The sequence below is a fragment of the Xiphophorus maculatus genome, chromosome 17 (assembly GCF_002775205.1).
Source record: "Xiphophorus maculatus strain JP 163 A chromosome 17, X_maculatus-5.0-male, whole genome shotgun sequence".
Lineage (NCBI taxonomy): Eukaryota > Metazoa > Chordata > Actinopteri > Cyprinodontiformes > Poeciliidae > Xiphophorus > Xiphophorus maculatus.
The window spans coordinates 10,133,141-10,159,827 of record NC_036459.1 but is presented as its reverse complement, the minus strand read 5'-3'; the positions used below and the strand labels follow the sequence as shown (position 1 = coordinate 10,159,827).

At 39.4% G+C, this 26,687-nt stretch overlaps 1 protein-coding gene across 9 annotated transcripts in view; it reads left to right on the top strand.

Moving 5' to 3' along the window:
• Window positions 1–25,155, top strand: part of LOC102228193 (non-muscle caldesmon-like) — a 62,411-nt gene extending 37,256 nt beyond the window's left edge. For 2 of the 9 annotated variants that reach the window (XM_023349747.1, XM_023349746.1), the window contains exons 3-17: window positions 3,879–4,016; window positions 5,800–6,208; window positions 6,396–6,437; window positions 6,584–6,616; window positions 6,725–6,835; window positions 7,367–7,470; window positions 10,567–10,834; window positions 12,720–12,857; window positions 16,360–16,403; window positions 16,520–16,595; window positions 16,744–16,881; window positions 17,629–17,724; window positions 18,965–19,033; window positions 20,335–20,371; window positions 22,945–25,155. In XM_023349747.1, the coding sequence (XP_023205515.1) occupies window positions 3,879–4,016; window positions 5,800–6,208; window positions 6,396–6,437; window positions 6,584–6,616; window positions 6,725–6,835; window positions 7,367–7,470; window positions 10,567–10,834; window positions 12,720–12,857; window positions 16,360–16,403; window positions 16,520–16,595; window positions 16,744–16,881; window positions 17,629–17,724; window positions 18,965–19,033; window positions 20,335–20,371; window positions 22,945–22,958 (1,717 nt within the window). In that variant the 3' untranslated portion in view covers window positions 22,959–25,155. Of the gene's footprint in view, window positions 1–3,878; window positions 4,017–5,799; window positions 6,209–6,395; window positions 6,438–6,583; window positions 6,617–6,724; window positions 6,836–7,366; window positions 7,471–10,566; window positions 10,835–12,719; window positions 12,858–16,359; window positions 16,404–16,519; window positions 16,596–16,743; window positions 16,882–17,628; window positions 17,725–18,964; window positions 19,034–19,377; window positions 19,430–20,334; window positions 20,383–22,944 lie in introns of all 9 variants that reach the window. The other 7 variants (XR_002754216.1, XR_002754217.1, XM_023349748.1 and 4 more) reach the window with 7 other exon arrangements.
• Window positions 25,156–26,687: the final 1,532 nt, after the last annotated feature.

Genomic DNA, 26,687 nt, shown 5'->3' with positions numbered 1-26,687 from the left:
TCATTTTGTACAGGAAAAGTTGGCCGTGATAAAATCTGCAGATTACTCCTTTTTCCATTATTGTGCACACCCTTTCCTTCCCGTTTTTCATTTCCCGCTTCTCCTTTTTGTCCCTGCTCCCCGTTTCGCCTGCTCTCTCTTGTCCTCTGCTCCCACCTCATATTTCTGTCAGTATGCTGATAGAGTTTGGGGCCCAGGTACGGAAGGGGGCGGTGGAAAGGGGGGTATATTAAATCAGAGCTTTGCTTAGTGCATGCGTCTCTAGCCAAGGCTGTGATTGACGGGAATGCTAATTCAGCTTTTAGGAGTTTGTTCTTCTCTCCTACTGGGAGAATCTTTAACCCTGAGATCGTCGTCGTCATCGCAGCCACCAAGGACCCTTTTGTTCCATACTTAGCCTGTGTCTTTCCCTCTTTCTCATGACATTCGGTGCCGTTTCTGGGGCGGACCGGTCCCCTGGGAGCTACGCAAGTTGTTTCACAACTTTTTTCTTTTTTTTGTCTGTAAAAACATTATATTGCCATGGCATTTTAAATGAAGGTTAATGTGCTTTCTATTAAAGGGGAGTATAGTTAAAGAGGATGTTATTTAGAAAAGCATATACATTACTCTCTTGAATTGTGGCTGATGTAAGTGCACTGGACAGTTTTATGAATTTGTTAGGCTTTTCCTGCAGAGAAAAATAATAAAATGTAAAATATTTCCTATTATCCTCAATTCTTCCAATGTAACTTATTCCTAATGTCATGAGAAAATAGGTTTCCTTACAGTCATGGGGAAAGAAATAAGTAAGCTTAGGCTTACTACTTTTGGATTTAAGTGAAAAAAGGAACATCCAGAAGCTGCTAATCAATCGCACTTGATTTATGGCTCAGCAGCAAGTGTGACCACATTTTGGAAGCTTGCTAATCAGTAATGAAATGGAGGATTCCTCTGTGTAAATACAATGCCAAAGCAGGAAGACGTCAGCAGTAACCTCAAAAGATGCAACTGCTGCTGTCTGTCAGTCTAGGAATAGGTTATAAATCAATTTACAGTCGAACTGTTGTCTTCCTACAGGGGGAAAATAGTATTCTGCTGATCTGAAGCATAAATACTTGTTAACACAATGTGAAGCTGGAAAGACATCAGCAATGACCTCCGAGAAGCAAGTGTTACTCCCTACCAATATGGGAAGAATGTCGGGCTGTTTCCAGGTTATTTCAAGTCTTTCCTTCGCTGGTGAAAAAGATTATTCCCAGATTGTTGGGTTAAGGGATACAGATGTGTATTAACACAAAAAAAGAACTACTTTCTGGATAAGGGAGAAAAAGAACATGACTGCACGACTTGGGGTTTACCAAGCTGCATCTGAACAAACCAGAAGACTTCTCGACTCAATCTAGTAGAGATGTTTGGCTTCAAATCGGTTTGTCGTATTGGCTGAAACCTGAACCCGGCATGTAGCTCAAACACCGTCGGAGATCTAAAGAGGATAGAACGACAACAAATTTAGCATTTTTTTTAACTTCCGGAAATTCTTTTAATTAAGTTACTTTCAAACCCCAAAGTTCCCTGATTTAAGGAATTGCACACGTAAAGCACTGCCTAACATCACCGACGTCACAGTCCCATAGACCTTGCAAGGGCGTCAGCAGATTTATCGGTGCTGTTATGACAACACGGTCCATGTGGGAGCAAAATTGGAGCCAGAACCGGAGAGACGGGTAGCAGCTGAATGGGGCGAAATGAAGGGAAAAGTTGTTCACAAGCTGTAAAACTTTGCATAAACCAGAGCAGCTTCGGCTCTGCTCACCACACATGTTGCAATTAACATGCAGAGGCATGCTTCGCTGGCTGACCTCAAGAAGCTGCACTGTGATCTGAGGTAGCTGGAGCGTGTGGTTAGCGGTGGGAGTGTAAAGGTCAGCCAGGGCAGTGGCGACGAAGCGTGGAACTCTGTTCATAAATGTGAGGTGGCCCAAGCAAACCGATTTCAACCAGAAGTCCTAAAGTTTAAAGGGAAAAAACCCACCAAAATGATGACTTTGATGTCGGGCATCCATATTTAAGATGTAGTTTGGTATCAGATGTACTTGGAATTGCAGCATCTTCCATGTAAACTGCTTATTGTACCTCACGTTCAGCTGTACCTTCCTGCATTCCCCAAGCTGACTCTGGCCCCAGAGGAAGGCCTAGACTTGTTGCTTTTCATCACATCTAGGTTACATTTAAAGTTGCTTTAAAGGGAAATAGACTGTGAACTTTTTTATTACCTTTTTATGATGTCTTGTTGACGCAGGGCATTAAATAGATGTAACCACAGTGTGGTTCTTTGCCTTTTTTTTTCTTTTACAACAGTACATCCTTGGTAATGTCTGGGCATTATAGTAAGTAGAGCAAGAAGGTTGTAAAACCTAATTCAAAAACCAGATGTTTACCCATGTCTGAGACACAACCTGCTCGGGCCGTTATCCCGTCTGCTGGAGGCTTGACCAGATACCTCCAGGTGGAAAATCAACAGCAGCTCTTGAGCTGCTTTTTTTTTGTTATTTGAAGCAGTAAAACGCCTTTGATTTTTATTGCCTGCACCTGTTTAGAAAAACGGTGTGAAATGTGGAGAAATTCAAGATAAAATTTTAAAAAACGGTCTAAGAGTAGAAGACATATTTTTAAAGAAACTGATTTTTTTTCCCCCTTTTTACAAAATCACCAGTTTCACTTTTGTTTAAGTTTCAATAAAATAAGTACAACTGAAGCATTGTTTTAAGTTAAAGATGCACCAAGACATCACCTCGTGATCAGAATTGACTTTTCTTCGTTTTTACTTCTTCCTGCCTTTTCCGGTGGTCAGCTGATCATAAGTCCAAAAATTAGATTTTTTTTGTTTTGAGCAGTGAATGCAGAATGTCTAAGACCTACTACGTCATGCAACACTCTTCGGTGTGGAAGTTGTTCCAGAAGGATTGGCTGTTTTTTCTGGAACACATTACCCGGGAGTGATCCTAACTAGATGCCTGAACCACTTCAAGTCCGACTTACTTCCGTCAATGTGGACCAAGTTCCAGGTTTATACTGGAACCTGACAGCCCATATAAAGGGAACTGGTTGGGTGAACTCCCATGCATCTTTAGGGTCCTACTAAGGGTGTAGAGGTGGTTCAGTTTTCCATGGCCTGGATGAAATCCACAGTATTCCTTTTGAATCCCAGGCTCACCATTCCAGTTCAATTAAAGATTAAATAATGTGATGCTTTAAGCATGCAGATAATTGCACCCCTCGCAAAAATATACAAGATTATCACTGCTGTAATTGAATTAATGTAGCTTTGACATACACGTCTATAGTTACTGGCTCATTCCCGTCATGTCGGCACAAAAGAACAACTTTTCACTTGATTTTATTTCAACTTTTCGTTTAATTTTGTTCATGTTCAAAAAATCCCGATTCCTGGTTTTAATGTGTTTCTCAAAGAATTAGCTGTTAAGATCACTTATAATTTAGACCAGATCTGGACAATCCCGAAACACTTTCATGGCTCTCTCTTATCCGCAGCCAAGCTAGGTCTCAGGCTGACTTTTTATCAGCTCGTGAAAACTGCAGCCTCGATAAGAAGTATTAGATGTCTCACAGCTGACAGGTCAGCGTGATAAGAGAAAAGGAGTGGAGCGGGGGTGTGAGGGAAAAAAAAAACCCCGAAGCAAATCCATCAGCTCTGGTCACTGTGGTGATTACAGTCCAATTTAAAGAATCATTCACTTTGAAGTTTCTGACTTGGAGGTTTAATTGAGGAGGGGAAGAAGGGTTGAAAGTTGGCTTAAGAGAGGGGGAAAAAAGAAAAGAAAAGAAAATGTCCTTTCTTCCTCTCACTTTGCTTTTCTTCTTCTCGCTCCCCTCAGCATGCTCAGGAACGATGACGACGAGGAGGAGGCCGCCCGGGAGAGGAGGCGCAGGGCGCGTCAGGAGAGGCTGAGGAGCCGGGAGAGCGAGGAGCCCAGCAGCCAGCCGGACGGCGCCGTCATGACCAATAGCCACAGGTGACGCTCGCACTGAAAAGCCACTGTATGAACTTCTTACCTCCCAGTGTCGCTGTTAAAATAGAGCTGGAAACGAAAATGCAAATTATAGCGAACGGTTCAGCTCTCCCTCAGCAGGGGGACTTGCTGTGAAGTTTCCTGCTGGTACAGAGTTCAGCTTTTTAAGCCACAAACTAGTGTAGCTGAGTAAATGGCGCTTCTTCACCTCAAACGAAATGTCGATGACCTAGATAGTGAATAAAGCAAGCAGCAAATTGGGAGGACTTCCTTTCTAGGAAAAAAAAATGCATACTTCGTGTTTCAGTAATGCATGATCTCATCTTAAAAATGGCCAAAGAGCAAAAAAAAAAAAAAAAAAAAAATCCATGGAGTTCCATTGGTTGTTTGATGAATCGTCTTTGCAACAGTGGAAGTGGTGGGAAGAACCGACATCCAGAAATACAAACGTCGCTTTGTGGTCATGAATGTTTCCTCCCTTTGGGCTTGGAGATGCATCCTGGGCTGGTCAAACAACAAGGGGATTGTGCCTGAGGACGCAGAGACGCGACCAAGCAATAAACCATTGTTGATTGTTTGCAGTGAGCGATAATGTTTGCCAGACGTTTTAGGTCAGAACACTTTGAGTCACGCTGATTTGAGCGAGGTCGGAGGATATACACTTTCCGATGGTCTGTTTGTGTGTTGGCATAAGATTGATAACGCGGATGTAGATATATGTTTTGGACGTAGGTGTGTAAATGTAAAGTAGTGATTTATTGTGCTCTACCTGCAGTGATGGCAATCTCAGTTTGGAAAAAAAAAAAAATTATATTCCCACTGGAGAGTGAAGCTAAGCACTAACCAGAGCAGGGTTTGCATTCAGGAATTCATTTGCAACTTTAAAAAGGTTTGAGTTTAATCATTAGCTCTATTAATTATTTATATGTTAAATATTTTAAGTGCTTGTAGTTGCTGTTTAACTGAACAGTGTCCGTATTTCCATGTTTACTCGCTAAAACACTACTATTTAATCCGTCTTGCCACAAATCTGGTATTACTTCAGAATTACAATTAAAAAAAGTAACTACAAAGGTGTCTTGGGACAGATTCATAATTAATAATTACATAAGCCAAATACTGATGCAAATCTTGATTTCCGTCACTGTTCATATTAGTATTGAAAACCTAACTAATTTTTAAAACACGGTAATAAAAGAATAATGAAAACAGCAAAAGAAAATTGCTTTTGAAAAAGTTTCCCTGTTTATTTCACTGATGCACAAACTTCTTTTATTGCTCATTTTTACATAACAGACTACACCAAACCATAAAAACTCAACAAAGCATTTTCTCTCAACTTTTGTGCATCTTGTCAGATATGCTCTGACCCCGTAACTGTTCGATTTTGACCTTTTGCTGAAAGGTTGAAGGTCTGAGATGAAACTGTAAACAGTGTGCAATGAAAAATATTTTTCATTTACTTCGCGTTATTCGGCGGCTGTGCTAAGAATGTTGTACTTTAGTATTTGGATGTGCTTTATGTGGTTTTGTATAGTTTCTTCAGATCTCCATTATAGGCACTTTTATATTTACTTTTGAATCTATACTTTTGGTACAAGATGCTTGAAATACGGACAATAACGTATCTTAAATGTAATCTTCATTAATAACTAATAAACAGTGAAATAAATACAACAAAAACAATTACAAAAACTGTAAAGTGTCCTATAAACACTGGCGCCTTCTCTGACCCAACGCAAAGATCCCCACAGTGAAATGGTTTGTCCTCTTGCTCTCCCCGTAGCGTGACAGAGTCCGTCTCAGTGAGCAGCCCCTACGGCGGCGGCGGCGGGGACGACGAGGAGCAGGCCTTGCAGGAGCGCATGGCCAAGCGCGAGGAGAGGCGGCAAAGGCGCATGAAGGAGGCGCTGGAGAGGCAGAAGCAGCTGGAACCCGCCGGCGACGGCGTCGGCCTGGAGAAGAACAGCACAGAGGAGGAACGGCCCTCCTGGCGCAGCCGCCGTTACCGTGACACCGTGGAGGACGAGGAGAAGACTGAGAGCAGCAGCTCGAGGCGGGAGGAAAAAGAGCAGGAGGAACCTAGAGAGGAGGAAGAGGAGCCTGCTCCTGAGGGAGAGGAAGATGAAGAGGAGGAGGAGGAAAAAGTTGAAGTTGTGGAAACCAAACCAAGAAGGTCTAATCTGAGAGAACAGGTCAGTCATGTTCATCTCTCTTCTGTCACTGTAGTTTTCAGGCATTAACACCAACTTTTTAACATTACAACATATTTTATTGTGATTTTATGTGATAGTTGTGCATAATTGTGAAACAGAAGGACTTTTTTTAAAACTCTGCTGAAGAAAAGGTTGATTTTATTGACTAACTGGGCAAATCTTGTAGACAACTGGTGGCATTGGATCTATTTCGAGGTGCCAGATTAAGGTTTGTCAGGTTTTATTTTTAAATCATATTTTATCATATAAAATTACAATAAAACACATTGAAATTTGTGGAAAATGCAGAAGATTTCAGGGGTTAAATTACTTTCTGCTGACAAATACCTGCAAACACGATGCTTGTCTCTGCAGGCATCAGCAGAGGAGACTGTAATGCAACACAAGGTATGCCAGCCAAGTCCCTTGGAGATTTCTTTTTTTTTTTCTTAGCACAAATCCTTGAGCGAATCCCAGATCTGTGCTTCAAAGAACTGCTGTAATCCCTTTTCTTAGGATCACATTGAAGACGAAACCCATTCGGTAGTCAGTGAGAGTTCAAGTCAGGCCAAGTCAGCAAACTCCGAGGCTGAGGAGGATTCAGTAGCATCAGGGGAGGCTGAAGAGGTACCTGAGGATGATTATGTAGATATCCCAACAGAGAGCAAGAGTTTATTACTAAATGACATTGAAGAGGACTTTGAGGTATCTGAGATACAGCAATCAGAGGATAATGAGGTATCATACATGCGGTAAGAACTCCAGTATAGGTGTGCTGCACCGCTTCAAACGAAAGATCTTCCTGGGTAACTTCAGCGTCATAATCAGACTTCTTAAGGAGTTCAGTAAAGAGCAAAAAATAAAAATAACAAAATGTGGTGTGTTTAACCGAGCGGGACGCTGAAATTACCCGAGCACCTCGTGTCTGTGGCGTGGTCCGCACCGTAACCGAGGCAACTCTGTTACGTTCCACTGAGTGGTGGTCACTGTGTTCCTTCTGCAACTCTTCCACTTCGACAACTCGTCACGTTTCAGTCACGTTTTATTTGGATTTTGCTCACAGTCGACCACGCCCCTTCCTTCTGCGTCTCCAGCCATTTTTTTTAACCTCACGCCCTCACTGTCGCTGTTGTTGTTTGTGTGTGTGTGTGGCGGCAGGTGAACGAGAGGGAAGAGTCTGAGGAGGATCAGAGGAAGCATAACGGAGGACTGCATGACGAGGCGGCTCTCAAACAGCACAGGAAACCCGAGAGGACCCTCAGGTACGCACCTGCTGCGTCACTGTCTGCTTCTCATGCCAAGACTACACTCGTCTTAAATATCTCTGAACTTTTCTCCAAGTTAAAACTGGGTTAATTAGCCATTTTGGGACGTTTGTGAAGACTTCACAATGCATAAAATATGTTTCTTTATGAAACTCATCTTCCAGTGTCAGTTCATTACTTCATTATTAACCAATTTATCATTTTAGTTTATAACATCCATCCACCCATCATCTGTTTATCTGTCCATATATCCATCTATCTCAGTGTGCCCCCCACCAAAGAAATTGTAGATTACTTTGCACTGAATATTATTTTATTACTCATATTACTATTGCTATTGTTGATGTTTTGATTTTTACGCTTGTTTTTGTATTTATCATCAAAAGTAATTTTCCAGAGAACAAAAAAGCCATGTGAATAGAAATTATTTTTACAAGCGTCTACAAAAAATGCAATGGGTGGAAAAAAATATTCCTGTTCTGTGCAATTTTCTGATGTTAGTTGCTAAATCTTGCACAAAATGACCAGATAAAAGATGTACAGCGATGCCAGTTTAAACTTTGATCTATTTGCAAAATGACAGTGCTCTGCAACATTAAAACATGGATAGAACTGCAACTATATTAATCATAACTCTTCTTCTCTTCAGTGTTTCTGTGAGTTTCTGGTGGAGCAGCTCTGTGCTGCATTCAGGAGAATGGGACATCCATTTTTATCATCCATAAAATTTCACCCACATGGCATAACTGTGCAACAGAGCTTTCAGTGGAAAAACAAAAGTTCCAGATCATTTTAATGCCATACAAATATGAGACAGGAACATGGATTATATCTTTTGTTTGTTTATTCTTACCGTATAGTCCTCTGTATTAATTATTGCTCAAAAGGTCTTGCCATACCAGCTTATTCCTCTGTATTTGTTCTTGCATTTTGTTCTTCATTCATTTCCATTCAGTTTTCTTTGATTAGTATTATCCTCTCTTGGTTTATTGTTATGTCCTCTTTAGTTTCTTTCTTTTAAGTTTTATTTTATTGTTTTTATTGACGCTCACCACCAGTAATCTTCACTCATCATGCTATTCACCTGCTGCGCCGCCTAATCATCATGCGTTTCACATCATGCGTTGATTCGCCACTCATATTGATTTTTCACTATTCAGCGACGGATTCTCTGTTTTTATGATTCGCATCTAGTTTGTTGGACCCGGTTCTGAGTTTTGCAACGTGTGCATCTGTTTTTCTTTTTCCCATACGGTGCGGAGCGGTCGGGAAGCGTATCGATGGAAAAAAGCAGACTGACGTAAGCTTTTTAAAACAACGGAAAAAATATTCTGATTGAAATTCAGAACTGCTGTGGTACTACCATTTCACACCGGATCACTTACATCACCAATGTTAACTGTATAAAATGACTGCTGTCTATCGTGGAAGGATTTTTTAAATTATTATTTAAATGGGTTAATTTTTCAGAGGGATACACAGTGAGGGTATTGTAATTTTTGTAATCATATCTTTATAAGAGCGATATTCCGTTGTCCTTCCATGGAAGCGGGCATCATCCCGACGAACAATAAAACACTTTTTTAATATAAGTTGCTGCTTTGACATGATCACAGCACTGCCAAAACATATGTACAAAAATCCTCAATAAAACATAAAATATTTGAAAATCAGACACCAAACAAGTGAATCACAGCAACGTCACCAGTTGCTAACACTGAACTGATGCGGTGAAGCTACAAGTAGCAGGACCTCGGAGCTGCGCCAGGAAGCTACAAACACTGAAGAGAAGAAGAGCTGCCATCGATACAGTTGGAGCCAAGCATGTTTTAATGTTACACAATACAAGTTTAACAAGTTGTAGCGCCCCCCCCCTTTTGTAAATATTTCCTCCAGCGCCCCCTGGTGGGCGTCCTCTGAATGCCCCCGTTGAGAAACGCTAATTTATCTGGTCGTCTCTGCATCTATTTTTCTGTCTGGCCATCCAACTATATTTCCATCCATCAGTTCATTCATCCATTCAGACGTGTTTTTTTTTACATCCAACCATCTGTTGGGCTGATCCTCATTGACTATGTGCCTAAATACATTATTTGCACATAAATGTCTCAGAAGTGTGGCCTTTTGGTAATAAAACAGGGGTATTAGTATTCAGAATAAAGTCATATTACAAGAATAGTGAGAGAAAAGTTGTACTCAAAGTCATAATATCATGATAATAAAGTAGTAGCATTCTGAAATTAAAATTCTACAACATTAAGTTGAAATGATACTAGAATGAAGTTACATTACAATAGTAAAATTGTAATAATACAAGAAAAAACATTGTAATGTAAGAAAAGTTGGAAGACGAAAGGTCATATTACAAGAATAGATGTAATAATAAAAGGAAAGTCATATTGAAATGAAATGAGTCTTATTACCAAAGTATAGTCATAATAATGAGAAAAAAGTTGCATGACAATAAAGTCAGAATATGAAAATAGTCGTAGTAATATGAGAAAAGTTGTATTGATGTGAAATTTGTCTTATTACCAGAGTAAAGTCACAATATTACCAGAATGAGGTCATAAGATTAGTAGAATGAAATAGTAATTTTATAACTTCCACACCAAAAATAACAAAATTAAAATTTAAAGGTTGAGCATCTTATGAAGTGATACTTTAGTAAAGATGTGTTTAATCTTTAAACACATCAGCATCAAATTATTATCAGCAGCAGGACTTAAAGCAATTGTTTGTTTCGAAGAAAGAATCACGGACTTGATGAGCAAGTCACAAATCTTTGCTTCTTTCCTGTAATTTCGCGACTTTATTCTGCTAGCATGACTTTATTCTCATAATTTAAAAAACAATCTAGTTCTCCATTGTATATTAGTCAACACTTTGTTTCAATTCCAGCTACAGGTCTTTTGGGGCAACGACTCGATCGGCTTTGCGACTCTAGCCAGAAACTTTTCGCAAGCCCCAGCTTGTACTGTGTGTATTTTTATGTTCTCAGAGAGTAAATCCCTCAGTGTCTGTGTTTAAATATTAAGCTCAGATCAAATGTCAAGCGGGTAACCCTAGTCGGTGTTTTCGTGTCCGACTCAGCCGCGGCAGCGTCCGTTCCCCGGAGGTGTCCGCCGGCGACGAGCAGGACGACGACGCCCGCCTGGAGGCAGAGCGCAAGCTGGAGGAACTGAAGCGCCGGCGCGATGACGCAGAGAACGAGGAGTTCGAGAGGATGAGGCAGAAGCAGCAGGAGGCCGAAGCCGAGCTGGAGGAGCTGAAGAGGAAGCGGGAGGAGAGGAAGAAGGTGCTGGAGGAGGAGGAGAGGCAGCGGAAGCAGGAGGAGGCGGAACGGAAAGCCAGAGAGGAGGTAATAACTTCACCGACGGCGCTTTCACCGTTTTCTTTTTCAACGATGCCAGACTCTAGATCAACGCTTCACACTGAAGTCCTCGCCCTATTTGTAACTCCTCACCCGCCGTCTGTCGCTCTTTCCTCTTCCCCTCACAAACAGCTTCACCCCGATGTCTTTCTAAGAATCTTCCTTTGTGTCGTCGTGTTCGCCTAAACGGAGGTGTCATCGCTTTTCCTTCAACCCGAGGGCCCCCTCTGTCTCGCCTTCACCCGGGCCGGGTCGTCTTTGTTGATCTTGGCACCGAACGTGGCGGCCCGTCTCCCGCCATCAGCCCCCGCTCTCTTCCTCTTGTGTGATGTTAATGAGGCCTTTTGGTTGGTAATTAAAAGATGGCCCAGAGATACAGAGAGACTAATTAACCAAGACAAGGAAGCTGGAGAGGGTTGACACTCTGCCAAGCACCAGCCATTGTCTGAATTTACTACAAACGCCTCGTACGCTAATTGGTTTTCGTAGCAGTTTGTTGGGTTGTTGTCCAAAATGGGCCGTTGTTTGACGGAGGGGACAAATTGTAAATAAGAATATCTTCTGAGGGGTTTAGCAGGTCCGTAATCTGCTGCAGTTGATGAACTAAATCGGTTTGATTCGTCTTTAATTGGTTCTGCTGGCCCTGATTGTCTGACACATTGTTTCATTTTCCTTGCACCGTCCTTGGATATGAATATATTTCAAGAATATACGGTTCTGTGAAAATGCATTTCCAGCTTACTTTTGTTTTTGCTTTTTCATCACACAACAAAATTTATCCGAAATAAATCCAAAATCATTTTTATAAGCGTTTACTTTGGTAAAGATGTATTCAAACCAACCTGGCCCTATGAGAAAACGTAAACCTGTTGTTTGAGCCTACTTTCCTTATTTGTTTTTTCTTTTGCTTGAATGGCCTGCCCAGGGTACTACCAAAACATCTCAATCAGATTTTCATCTAGACTTTGACTAGACCATTCTAGAATCTCATTTTGTTGCTCTTTTAAATTTGAGTCATTCAGATTCAGACTTGGTAGCGGTCACAAACTCATGACATTCTCCTTAAGGATTTTATTCTATAGAGCAGAATGCTTGGTTCCATTAATTACATTAAAAACCCCACATCATGACGCAATTGGTGTTTTGTGGTATATATGAAGGGATTCTCACCTTTTTGAAACTTCCTCTTCTGTCTCGTCAGTTCTCGGAATGATTTCCCAGAAGTCTTTGGGGTAGGCGCTTTAATCAGTGTTGGCTTTGGCCTTGGAACGCTCCCACTGAGGCTATTTTTGCCCAATTTCTTGTTGTTGCTCACTGACTCTTAGACTTTCTTGAGGTCTTCAGTTGTTTTGGGTTCCTTTGCGACCTCCTGGGTGAGAATTTGATTGGCTCAGTGAGAACGTTTGGTAGCTCGGCCACTTGTGGGACAGTTAAACACCGCTCCGTGTTTTCTCCATTTGTAGATAATGGCTCTTACTGTGGTTCCCTGAAGTCACAAAGCCTTAGAAATGGCCTGGTATCATTTCCCAGACTGATAGATGTTTATGACTTTGTTTCTGAAGCGTTCTTGTATTTCTTTAGATTGTGGCTAATGAAAATAATATGTAAATTTGGGATTGGTTTTGAAAGTTTTTTCCCTAAATAAATTAATCACTTACAACAGATAAAGACAAAAGAAAGTGCAGAAACAGAAGAAATCTGTAAGGTTGTTGTTTTTTTTTTCACAACACTGGAACCTCTCCTCTCCTACAAGTCTTATTTATGAAGAGTTTTAGTGGATTGCAGGTTCAACAGTGTCCAGCAGCTTCAGCAATAACAAAACGAATGTAAAAGTAAAGCCCCGATCAAGCCTGCCTCTGTCTGTCTGCCGCAGGAGGAGAAGAGGAAGATGAAAGAGGAGATTGAAAGGAGACGGGCCGAGGCTGCGGAGAAGAGGCAGAAGGTGGACGACATCGTGGACGGGGAGGGGAAACCGTTCAAGTGCGTCAGTCCTCGAGGCTCTTCTCTCAAGGTAAGCTCACCTTCTCAAGCTGTCACTTCAAGCTCACATTAATTATTCTTTTTAAATCAGCTCCATTCCTTCAAACCTCTCATTCCATGATGGTGAATTCAGGAGTAAATGTCCTCCAACCACCAAACCGATCTGGTTAAAGTAAAGACAACTCTGGGAGGGGAGAGCAGAAATTTATCTTTAAATCTAAAACTTTGTTGCTTTTTTTTTTTGGCTTCTAAATCTGTCTCCATTAGGAACGGACCGGTACAAGATTCTCACGGTATGTTGTTAACCTGCAGGGAAAATACCATCATATCACAGTCTAATCGAGTGTGAGCATGGCCTAATTACCCTGCATTCAGACTGCAGGCTCATTCCTCTATGAATAATGATGACACATGTTACTAAGAAGCCAAGCAAGGCGAAAAACATGAAGATTTTGAAATGCTGGAATTAAAAATTTGTCCTGGGATCTTTTATTCAGTTGTTGGTGCCATATTAAAGTAGAATTATGATTTCTGGTCGGGTATAAAATAGTTTTTCTTGTTGCAGCAGGTCGAAACGAAGTGTTGGGAAACATTTTATAACAAAATTCACAACAAATAGTTACTCTGAGTACAATTTGTTTTGTAATATCTTTAAACTTTTTTTTTTTTGTACATGCCAAAGATCCTAAACCGTTGTTGAAACAGCGCTCCTGGTGGCCAAAAGTGAGAAGTTTTAATTTTTAATCCTTGGACACTGGCTGTAGTTTTCAGGCAGGCTAGCAAAGCTAATAGCCTGACAGCCTCTGATACAAAGGTACAGCTTTAAAACTCACGCTAAACCTTTTTGGTTACAGTCACTGCTCTGGATAGACATATAGTGAACAGGAAGTTATTGGTCGATTTTCACAGGTAAATTAGCATTGCATCTTTTGCCTAAAATCTCACTCATTTGGCAGTACTTCAAAGCTTCTACTCATTATCCAAAATGTTAAAAGATTAAGACTTCACTGCACCTCTCGTCTTCTTTAGGTCTTATTTATGAAGAGTTATCTCACTAAGATCAAGCATTACGCACAAATGAAGAGAGGTTCAGTGAGTCTTTAAAAGTCTGCAGATACATTATCCTGTTAAGGACAAATAAACTCGTATAAAAAAGATGACCAGTCTGTGTCCTGCACTTCCTTTCTTCTTCATAAAACTGTCACAGATAAAGAAGGTTTAAATAACTTAAATGTGAATAAATGACTCCAGTGTTGCCAGAAGTCAACTCCCACATGCTGAAAATCGAGGGGGATTTTCAGCACGTGGAGAAAATCCAATTAGGGACATTTAGCAGTAATATGGTGCTGGCCCAGAGAGACCCTCAGACTAAATGAGGGCTCTGATGGTGAGCTCTGATAACACCGGAGTCCTGAATGTTTCCGGGTTTGTAAATAAATTTCAATTCTCCACCTTTCAGACACAGCCTTACTTTGTCATCATGTTCACTGTAGGTACTGTTTTGCATGTGTGTAGGGGGTTATTTTTATGCATGTGTGTTTGCATGTCATACAAGATTGCTAATGAAGGAACTTAAGGTTGTGATTTTGTTGAAATGTGTGCATTTTTACACAACTGCACTTAGAAATGATGGCTTCCAGCAGTTTAAACATCTATACGGTTAATATTAAAATTTGGTTAATGTTAGTATTGGACATCACAGAAATGTGAATAGAGTGAGACATTGTCACTGTTCTAACCATCATAATGGCTAATAAAAAGTTTATTGCAACTTTCACTACAAGGCTAATCAGCAGCCCCAAACATTCCCGCTCAGGAATCTGACTTCAGTGTAACAGTTTTCAAAAAAATAATTCAGTATTAGCAGAGGGGCTTCTTCTTCTTAAATATAATGTTAATGCTGTTGTGTACCACAGAAACAGTTGTTTTAACTGAAACGCTAAACAAATTTTTTTTTGCTTAATGACAGGCAAAAAAATATCTTTTGAAAAAGGAAAAAAAAAACAGAGTACAGTTGTTGGCGCCTTAAAAAAAATTGAGACATAAATTTGATCACATACCAGCAGTGTCCTTTACTTTTAAGATTATGAATGGTAAACAGATCCACAAGATCTAGGTAGCTGGCTAGCTAGCTAACAAAAGCAGACTATTTACTCTAGCTAGCTAGTCAGCTACCTAGCTAGCTGAAAAGAGAGACTTAACAATATGTCTCACTCTAAGAGAAGCAGAGGAGGAGCTTGTGTGAGAATTTCAACAACAACAAACAAACAGTTCAGTTGTGACATGGTTGCTAATATTTGAGTTAAGGAGCTAGCCAGGTAAGAAACAACTGGAGAGTTAGCAGTGTGGCTAAAACACCTACAGTAATGTGTAAAGATGGACTAATACAGCTTTATACTTTTTTATGGCCTTTGTGATGTCTTGTTTTCTCTTCTGGGTGTACCAGTCCTATAAATGGAGGTATTGTATTAAAAAGAATTGAATCAATTTCATGTAGCTGTGGTTGTACCATGTAAAATTGCACACGCTGGGATATATTGGCTTTTTTTTGTTTTGTTTTGTTTTGTTTTGTATTCCATCCAGAAATTGAGCAATTTCCTGCTCAATTTATGTGCTGAGTGAATTTCATGCCTCAGTGAGACCTGTCAAAAGCCTATTTCAGATTTCAAAAAATACAAGCATGCAATTGAGAATATACACTTTTTCCCCGTTTTTTTGTTTTGTCTTTTTTTTTTCCCTGTACACGATTCTCTTTTTTTTTTTGTTGACAACAGCAATTTTTATGCATCCTGTTACATTAAAAGCATAGATAATTATGCCTCACTGCTTGGAAAAAGCTCACAGTGCAACCCACATCTCCAAGTGCTCGCATTTCCGTTATCAGCCGTCAACCAGCATAACCCTGGTTTGTATTGTAGATAAATCAGAGATGGACAGCAGGCCAAATGAAGGACAGGCTGCAGGGATGTGCAGGAAAGCGATTAGGGTTAACAGGATTACTTTAACTGCGTTCGGGTGGATGCAGCTCTTTAAAAAAAAACGCGTCTGAGAATGGGGAATTTCCTGTCGGGAGACTATTTTTGGAACTTCAGCATTCGGTAGCAGCCGAGCAAAAGGTCTGTTTTCACAGAGATGGGGGGGAAAGAAAAAGAAGGGGAAAACGAGAGCTTTTTCTGAGCTTTTTGTCTTTTTTCCATCTACAGAACGATGTGACTGAGGAATGCGGCCCCCTCTTTAAGTCTTCATGTTGTGTATATCATAAACAATCCTCTGAGATTCCCACAGTTCTACAGGAGGGAAAGGAAAGAGCCTGCTCTGTTTGTCTTGTGTTTTCTGCATGCGTGTGCTTGTTTGGAGAGCAACTTTTGCACACAGAGGGAACAATGAGGGACTTTTGTGATGAGTTCAATCAAGTTTTGGGTTTTAGATTGGTCCTCAATGTTTACGTGAGAAAAATCCACACTTAGTAGAGAATAATACCCAAATTAGGTACAAAAGCAATATTTCTAACTGGTTTGGATTTTGTTTTCCAGATTGGAGAAAGAGCAGAATTCCTGAACAAATCAGCACAGAAAAGGTAGAACTTCTTCATCTAAAATTTGCCTTTTGGTTATCTTTGTTTGATATTAAAATTAGCTTGATGTGAAATGTTTAGGTGTGACATATTAATGTGAAGCTATATTGTCTCTGCAGCTCTGTGAAGGCGTCTCATTCTCCTGTGGTGTCCAAGATAGACAACCGGCTGGAGCAGTACACCTCAGCTGCTCAGGTCAGTTGTTTAAGGCTATTTATTCATTTATTTACAGGGACAAAATGGCACCGGGTGGGTACGAAATCTTGTCTTTTTAATAAAACATGGTTCAGCCACAGCTACAGCTGTCATCCCTGTTTAACCCGGTCGCTATTCATCTTCGCAGCGAGAGAACAAGGAGTCCAAATCCCCTCGCTCCACCTTGTTGGATCTTCCCATGGTCACTGACGTACGAAACATTAAGAGCATGTGGGAGAAAGGCAATGTGTTCAGCTCACCTGGAAGTGCTGGAAGCACTTTTAAGGTAAAAGAAAGAAAACTACAAAAAAATGTATGTATTTGGTAAGCTGCACAACTGTGATATCCATTTGTTACCAATGAACGTTTTAATTTTGTCCGACAAAGTAGGTGCAAAATTATTCTTGAGTTTCCATGTATCAACACTTTATAGAACCAGGTTTTGATGCAGTTACAGCTAAAAGAAATTTATGGGATATTACTCTATCAGCTATGTAAATCCCTTTTACCCTAAAGTAACCATTTTTTTATATGAAACAAGGAATTCTGGGAAAATTAAAGGAAAATGTTTCAGACCTCTTAGTAAAAACCCAACTTTAGAGACTTAATTTTATCTTTAATAAATTTATTTATTTGTGTATGATTCCTCAAACTCAATTAGATTGAATGGAGTCCATCTGTAAGCGTCACATTTCAAGTATTATTTCAATAAATCTGCTTTCCTGTTTTTGAAGTACAGTATGTCCAAAGCATAAAGCTGCCACCACCATATTTCACTGTAGAGATGGTGTGTTCAGGGTGTTGTGCAGTGTTTTTTAGTTTTCTACCAAACTTTGCATTTTGCTTGATGACTAAGAGCTATAACTGGACAAATTACTTATTGGGTGATTGTAAAAGGCAGGAACATTTCACTTCCCCATCTGTCAAACTTGCATTAGTAACATGATAAAACGCCAAGTCGAAGGAGTGTGAATACCGTTGAATGACTAGTGAGTGCTGCAAATTTGGCTGACCTTTGACCTTGCTCAAACAGGAAGCAGCTGTTATAAAGACGGGCGTGGCAGGCCGCATCAACGACTGGCTGAATAAAACCCCAGAGAGCGGCAAGACGTCAGGAGGGAAGCCAACGGTAGGTCACTGCCAGGAAATATCCTGCATCTCCAGCCCAGCTCAGTGGTTTATAAACCGCATAATTTACACAAGTATGTTAAGAGAGAAATGTTCTAATCAGCTACCTGCTGTGGGTTATGATAACCCACATATTCATTCAAGAGGGACTCCTCTAGTTTCTCGGCATCGGTTACATTATATAACAAAAGATTTTAATCGGAACGATTTTTTTTTTTCTTCTTTTGGTCGATCCCTTTTTCTTTTTTTTATCTTGTTTTGCAAGAGAGCTTTCGTCTTGCAACATCTAATCCCTTTCAATAAAAAAGTATCTGACTCTCCCCTCTTCCCTGCAGAACAGACTTTGTTGCAGGGAGCAGAACCGGGTCGTCTTGTCATCTAGTTGGCGCCACCTGGTGGCCACAGATATAGTTGTAATTTCAACATACAGATGGAAATTGTCGACAGCAGTCGGGTGCACGCTGTCATGCAGTTTTAAAAGTTTATGATGATTCAGTGGAGAATTCAATTTTCAGTATACGGTTTGTTGTTAAACACGCTGGGAAAAATTAAATGACCCCTTCCAGATTTTTTTTCCTTCTGCTTTTTTGTCCCACTAAAATGTAGCAGATAAAAAAAATTGGTTTTAAAAGGATGATTTTATGTATTGAGAGTAAAAGATGTGGAAAAACAAGTTGATCATATGTAAAAAAAATTACCCCCTTTCATTAAATTCAGAGTTATCTGTGATTACCTCAAGGTTGATTAATCATCCATCCAATCCAAAAACCATCAGTGTGGCTGAAATAAACAGTTCTGCAAAAAAATAGTGGGCGAAATTTAATAAACCGTGATGTAAAAGACTCATTGGCTATTTTCTTTGTTGGTTATTAGAATTTGCTTAATGGTCTGAAAATGTATGTGCTTACCACACTGCAAAAACACAAAATCTTACCAGGTATTTTCTTTTGTCTAGTTTCTCGTGCAAATATCGTAGTGCACTTAAATATCTTAGTCTAAAACCGAAAACAGAGTTCGAACCTCACAGCAGATTCAAGTAAGATGTGTTGGGTTTGGAATGAGGTTTCCGTTTTTCCACTTCCTCTGAACAAACAAACACTCCTCCAGTTTTCCCTTCCTCCTCGCTCTCCCAGCTATCTGTGCCCTGTTGCTTCAGTCTAAATCAAACAGATCTACAGTTGCCGAGCGCCGCAGATAAATCGCTCTGTCTCTGCCTTTTGTTCTCCGATTCACTCCGACAGGACCTGAAACCCGTTGATGTCACCAACAAGAGGAGTCTATGGGAAAACAAAGGCGCCACTCCGACAAAGGTAGCTCCTATTGATCTCTGCTCACTCTGTGTCTTCTTCTAACATGAGCCGGGTGATTAGAGGACCAGATCGGAAAAGGAAAGGGGATAGTGGGGGGGGTTTGGAAGAAAAATAAGGCTAACAGAGCATTACAACATCCAGATGAAGTCTTAACTATGCCATGAAGTGGTTTGTGGTCTTGGAAAGCTTTCCAGGCTTGTCCTCGGTGTCCAGTTGTTGCTACTCAAGAGAATGTTTCGCTAAAGAGGAGGCGGAGGAGGAAGGAGCCGGAATCTCACGTTATTTTGACCCCTCCGTAGCAGGAATGGAAGTAACAATCACTCGTGTTTGTTTTTGTTTTAAAGAACTCTCACAGCTAGTTGACCTCGGCATTCAATCTGGAATAAGCCTGGAGAGGTAAAGGAGTAATTAATCTGCGTTTCCTCAACACGCCTGTCCTAGAATGACCCCACGCTCTGCTGTCATGCTGTTTTGCTCTCTTGTCACGGACACAGCTGCATTCTGTTCTGCTTTGTTTGGACACTAGTGCTTATTATACTTGTAGTAACAATAAGGAGCCCATGAGTTTCACGTATTTATTACGGGCGTGATTGGAATTTAGAGCAATAAACAAGAGTCGGGCTCATTGGAAAAGACAAACGTACAAAAATCAAGCCCAAGTCCGGTCATCTTAACACCCGTAACGAAGCAGATTTCTGCAGGTCCAGATTGCCACTATGACTGGGTGACTGGTGTCCAGACGCAGGATGTTTGCACTTTTCATGGGTGGCTTTGTCACGTCACACTGCTCCAGCTTCTGTTGGCCACAAATCACAGACAGCTCTACGCTCAGCTTCACTGAATGTTTTGTCGAGAAAGTTGGTGAATTTTTTAATTTTTATTTGCACCCTTACAGACTTCCTTCTACGATGATCTGAAACATACAGAAAAAAATCTGTAAGACTGCAAATACTGTCACAGCATTTTATATAAAACTTTTTTACTGCAGAAAGAAAAGTGTGTGTCTCAAGGATATTCTGCAAAGTGTCTTGGTCAGTTTTTCGTACTTGGGCAACAGCAGACCCATCTGCTGTAATGAGTTCTGTGGTCTGGTGGTCCTACGCCATGGTCTGGGTTGTGGGGAAACAGGGTAGTGGTTAGCGAGCTCATTGCTAACCACTTACATCACATACAATGTGATGTAAGGAAAAATGATTCGACAGGAAAGGTGGATGTATTTTTGTAGTTAGGGTTAGGTATGTTTTATTAAATTTCCATGTCTTTGCTGCTTTATAACCGTAATTTTGTTGTGATTTTTCCAGATGGCAGGCAGAGGAGAGACCAAATCAGTCGCCAACGGTGAGTCTTAGGTAGGCAATACAAGTGTCAGCTTGTTATTGCAAGCCTAAAGCGTTTTTGAACAAAACAATTAGTAGTTTCTTTAAAAGATTTTTATTTTTGTAAGAGCTTTTAGTAAGAATTTTATCGTTTTTATGGCTGCTTTGGAAATTGACGTCCAGTTATCTTGTGAAAGTAGCTATCATTAGCATTACAGCATGGCTAGCTAAAAAAAATTGTAGTGCAGATTAATGTGAGTTTGAAATGACGTCCTCTTGACATATAAGCAATATAAGCATCTAAATAAGCTAAAGAAAATAAGTGTAAAGTCTTTGTTGATAACATGAGATGCTAGCAAAACATTGTTAGCTGTAGCATTTTTGTACAGGAGGAAAGAAAAAAATGATACAGCTGAAATTGATCTGCTGTTACAGAAAGTTTAAAAAGTAGCTTATATTAGTTCCTAAATATAAGTGAAAATATGTATTTATATTGATATAACAACCATTTAGCAAAAAAGTATTTATGGGAGGGTCTGAAAGAGATTTTCTGGGAGTTAACACCCAAAATAAAAGACGTTTATCCACAGGTAACCTTAAAATTAAGAGTTAAATTTAGAGCAGTTTTATCTCTATTACCTAAAATTTCGTGCCTCACAAAGGACTAATACATTTTAGTCCTTAGACCTGACCAATCTGGTCAGAGAGCACCAGATTTGTGAAGAGCATTTGCAGAGTGGGCAAGCTGTCACTTTACCCTCTCCAACCAAAGAGGGTTGCAAAGTGCACTGACATTTTTTAAAAGTACCACCTTTTCCCAGTTTTTTTACCCTCGAATGTTCACATGAAGATTAGAGACGTGACCTTTTTGCGACACGTGTTAAATTGTCGACAGAGCTCTGATTTACACAGCACCGTGTCCTTAAACCGAAAACTGGCCACACCACTGCCCTCCCTGCTGTCTTTTTCCAGGGTGCCATTTGTTTGACTCCACAGCCTTTTAGGATGCCACCTAAACATTGCTTGCTATTTTAAAATCGGATCGCAGCCCCTCTTCCCCCCCCTCACTTTCCTCTCCTTCACTCCACCACCACCTCCGCTCCCCTCCAGCAGTCAGGCAGGCGAGAACTTTGGCCTTGATGGATTCTGTACATGTCGATGTAATGCGCCGCTTGTTCATTGCACGGGGGACAACACACATGCATGCTCCCCTCCTTCCTCCTGCTTCTATAAACACACTCAGCAGCCATTGTGACGCCACTCAAACCTTTTAGCTTTTTCACTCACGCACGGCTCCACTTTTGCTGCTCTAGACCCGATGAGTGTTAGAAGCGGAGCTCCTGCCAGGCCGGTTTTGTCACATTAATGGCTGGTATGTTGCAGATTAGTGCAACCATTTCAGGCCGACTTAGAGGATGACAGAGGATTTGTACAGATTTTGGATTTCTCACCCAGAGCTGGCTGCAGGACCTTGGTGGACGTTTGACGCTGCAAAACACGCACACGTTGGCAGCATATGTGGAAAAATAAGCTTTACTTGAAATGGTTTCATTTTGAAAATATTGCTAGCTCATCGCGGTTAGCATTGCTCATCTAATAATATCTAATGATAACCTTTTAACATTTTCACGTTTCATTATGTTACATCCACAAACATCTGTGTATTTTGTAGAACCTTTAAAACGATTAAAACAAAGTAGCACATATTTTGGAAAAAATTAAAGTGTCTTTGTATTCACCCTCACTCAAAACTACTTCTATTGTGTCTCTGCCATATTAGCATATCTAGATACTATTCAAAATAACTAAAGAGTAGACATGTTCAATGCAAAGGATTGTTTTTAAAGACTTGGAATATGTTCTCATCGGAATTTAGGTCCAGACTTTGACTGGGCCACTCTAACAAGTGAACATGCATTGATCTATACCAGAGGTCAGCAACCTTTTCAATTCAGAGACACTTTTACCCTCGCTAACTATGAGAAACATAGTCTGTAAATGTATACCAAATTAGATGTTTTTGATTTTGAAAACTAGTGCAGTTAGACTACATTTTACTTCTGTTTTCAGATTTTAGGGGGGGAAAACAACTAACTTGTGTAAAGGAAAGCATGATGCTGCCATCACCATCCCCGTGCATTGTGTTCAGGTTGATGTGCAGTTTTTGCATAATTTTTCTCATGTGTATATTCTCAAAATTGTATGGCTAAAATCTGTTCCAAATATATCAAAATAAAAATCAAAGCACATTAAAAAGAGGAATGCTTGCTCTGGACATAAATCCACGCCACATTTTCCAGATTTTACTTAGCAAAAAAAATTTAAAAATACATATATTATTGTTTTTCTATTTCAAAGTTATGGGTTAAGCTGTCTAAATCGCAACAAAATACGCTGAAGTTTGACCAAATGACTCCTTTTTTCAAGCCACTGCTTGCGTAATGCTGCCCTCTGAATGGCATATTGACTGCATGTAACTACGTGACTCCAGCTCCTCGCTGTGCTCTTTATTTACTTTGACCCCGCGTGTCTGACGATCGGCCATTAACCCACACCTGTCTGCCACTGATGGACTTGTATCGTGTCTTTCACCAGGTATGGGACACTAATGTCTTAAAGGAGCCACTAAAGCTGGGGACCACGACAATCCAAGATTCTACCTTTTGAACAATTTTTTCCTAAGAACCAAATAACGACCAGATCCCTACGAGGAACGACACCACACTGTAATGAAACACCTCCTGCATTTTTGCCAAGTGTAGTACTTTTTGCACAATGGGTTAGGTTCTGAAAATCACAGAGGAGGAGAAAAAGAAGGAAAAAAAACGCTGTGAAATTTGGACATTTTTAGACCCGAATGAGTTCCCAATCAGCATTTTAGATTTTTAGATTCCTCCACTTTTTAAGTTCCCCCGTTCCAAATAGACGAGTGAAACCAGATCTCTCCCTCTTACAGATTACTTTCCATCTCTCCTTAATCTTTTTTTTTTCTTTTTTAATTTATATTTAAAGAGACGGCTTCACACATCGCTATTTTATACTCAGCAGCCACCTGTTCAGGATAGAAATGTAAGCACTTCTAGATTTTAGCAGATTTCACTTGTATTAATTATGTCTTAATAATAGCAGAGGAAAGGTCTGAGTAATATAAGTTAGCACATGTGACGTTTTGAGTATCATTGTATCATGTATAACATCTCTATGCTCATAGAAGGTATTTTTTGCTTCTTTTTTTTATTTTCGATGGAAAACTTCACCAACAGACGGTTAATTGTGAAGGTGAAAGGAGTGCTGAATATTCAGAAGGCCATTATGACTTATTATTATCCTTTATGTCATTTTAATTTAAGTTTTAATGTGGTTTATCGCATCTGGCTGTTGTTGTTTTGTTTTGTTTTTTAAAAGCTTTTGAGATCAGTTTATACAGCACTGGGAAAAGTGTTTGCCTCCTTACTGATTTCTCCTGTTTTTTATTATTATTGTTGTTGTCCCACTTAAATTCCTCACATCAAACACAAATTTAATATCAGACAAAGATAACTTAAATAAAGGTACAAAATGAATTTTCCAGTGATTTTATTTTTTTTATTTATTTTTTAATTTGGGGGTAAATAACCTTATTCAAACCCAATTGTCCCTGTGCAAAAATGTTCCCATTTTTATTTCCTTAATTTACAGTGATTAATCCAATTTTTTTTTAATTCTGTTTGTACTGTCTGAAGTCTAGAATCAGGAAATCGCCTAAAAAGAACCTGTTTGACAACATGAAGTAGGCTTAAAGATGTCAAAATATAGCTTAAACAAATTGATGAAAAGAAATTCAGGACCAATTGTGTTTGAATACTCATTACCAGTTACTACAGGGTGTCTGTTAGCTGGTTGTTGTGGAAAGCTTTTTCCCCTTAACACATGAAATCATCTTTTGAAAACTATTTTTAAAAATGTACTCAGGTTATCGTTGATATTAAAACATTTAAGTGCGACAAAGAGAGTAAAAAAATGGATTAAGTCTCTAAGGGGGGAAATCCATCACCTCAGTGCTGTGAAAAAAATAAAAAATAAAACAAAAAAATCTTCTTACATTCCTGTTTGAAATGCTCGTGGTGCCTTCGCTGCTTTGAAGCTGTGCTGTGTATGGAAAATGTGCAAAGAAGACCAAGTTTTGTATTCTGTCTTTTACAGTAATCTCTTCCACTCCTCTTCTGCTCGAGCAATGTAACGAGTTAGCAGTTTAAGGATATTTACCACTATGTAGAACCTCTCGCCTTACGATTGCAACGAGAACGTTTCCGGCGCAACAGAAGATGAAAGAATCGCAACAAAGATTCTGTGATTATTTTTTTTATTTTTCTCTCCGAACATGTTGTTATGTAGCTCATATCGTCAGCGTGGCACAAGCTTTGATTAGTACATGAACGGTTGGTCAGGGCATTAAATCGATTAATGTTACTGCTCAACAGTCTGACAATCACATTCCTTTGGCTCCTCAAAAAAGCAGGGAGCTTGACCAAAATATTTTATAAAGAGTGAATTAATGTGACATTTATTTTTTTTTAATACAGCGGTTTTATTGTGCTGTATTTTCTTTTTTTTTTTTTTTACAATCTTGTGTCCTTTTTTGATGTTTTTTATGCTTTTCTTTTTCAATTTTTAACCAGGCACTTGTTTGTGTAGCGCCAAGCCTATGCAACACACACACATCTGTACTTGTATCTTATTCTGTATCTCGGTGTCATGAACGTGGATGGATGTTTGTAACATTGTACTGCAACTCAACTGCAACAATAAAGACATTGAGGTATTCCAGTTGAAGTCTCTTTTCATGCCTCCCATATGTCTTCCACATTATGTATTCAAGCTTCTCTTTTGTTCATAGCAGCATTTTTTTCCCCTTTGATTTACCTGTAAGCTGTTTTTACAGTGTGTTTACCAAGATTGTGAAATATTCTGTGGATGAAATGGATTGTAAAGCCAGGATTCCTTCACTGTCAGGAAAAGTCTGGAATTTTCTTTGTTTTTTCCAGGTATTGACAATTAGTATACAACATTTTCCATCTCAGGACTTGATGAACCTGAAGTGGTTCATTTTCATCAAGTCCTTGCTGTCTTCTAACATCTTTTTTTGTCCCATCATTCTAACATTTCTTAAATTTTCTTCTCCCCCTCTTTAATTCTTTCCTTGTGCCATTTATTCCATTTATCCATACCTAGTTTGTTTTTGTTGGATCATTTCTTGTCTTGTCCTTGACATTTTTCAAGTTTTTATGTTCAGTTCCTTTCTTCCTCTGTCTTTCTCTTCCTTGAGTTTTCTTTCCTTTATTTCCTCCCTTCCTTTAGTCCCATCTTCTGTCTTTTGTTTTTTGATTGTGCCTTCCTTCTTCCGTTGTGACCTACTTCCTTTTTTCCCATCCAGTCCTTTTCCTAATTCCTTCCATTCTTTCTTGTTTGTGCTCTATATGCTCTACATTGTTTCCTTTATTTATGTCTAACCTCCCTTCCATCCATGTTCACTTCCTACCTTTCAGCCTCCATGTCCATGTTTAAAAAGTAAGTATGAAAAAAGATGTAATATCTGTTTTGACACTTTTTCCCAAACATTTTTCTTAACAGGAAAACATCTTGTGTTTCTTCTGGAAGCCTGTTTCTGTCATTGAGGGATATCTTCCTTTAAGCGAATTTTAAGGCACCATTTTATCATTTTCGCAAAGTCATCCTAAAATTACCACAGAACAGTCAATATTTAGGTGTCATCACCTAATGTCTCAATATCCATGATAAAATAAGGTATTTAAAATGATTGCTAAGTTCTAAATATGACGACGCTTATTATAATTTGAAAAGTAATTTTGAACCATACAATCTGAACAAATTTTGAAATGTTGTTTGATGTGCGTTATGGAATCATTTTATTTACCAAAATGATATTCTAGCCATTGTAGCGACTTAGCTTGCTTTATAGTTAGCTAGCTAGTTAGCTGGCTTACTCACTAGCTAGCTAGCTAACTTACTCATCATAGATAAAGATAAATTTATTATTTTATTTATTCACTGATTGCATCATGAACTTCATTTTACACTATTAAAGCAAGATTAATGTAAGTGGAATTTTTAATTGTCGTATTCTGCTAGCTTGGTGGTGTTGAAAACTGAAGTGCTTTGCTAGCTAGCCTAGATTTTTCGTGTTTTCACATGGTGTCAGAATGTTTGTCATTTATTGTTTTAAAAAAATGCTAGACTTTTTTTTTTACTTTTTAGTTAAATATATTAAATTCTATAATTGTATAGCACACAATCACAAGATCTCAGTTAAGGCAAGTTCCAAAGATCCTCTGTCCAAT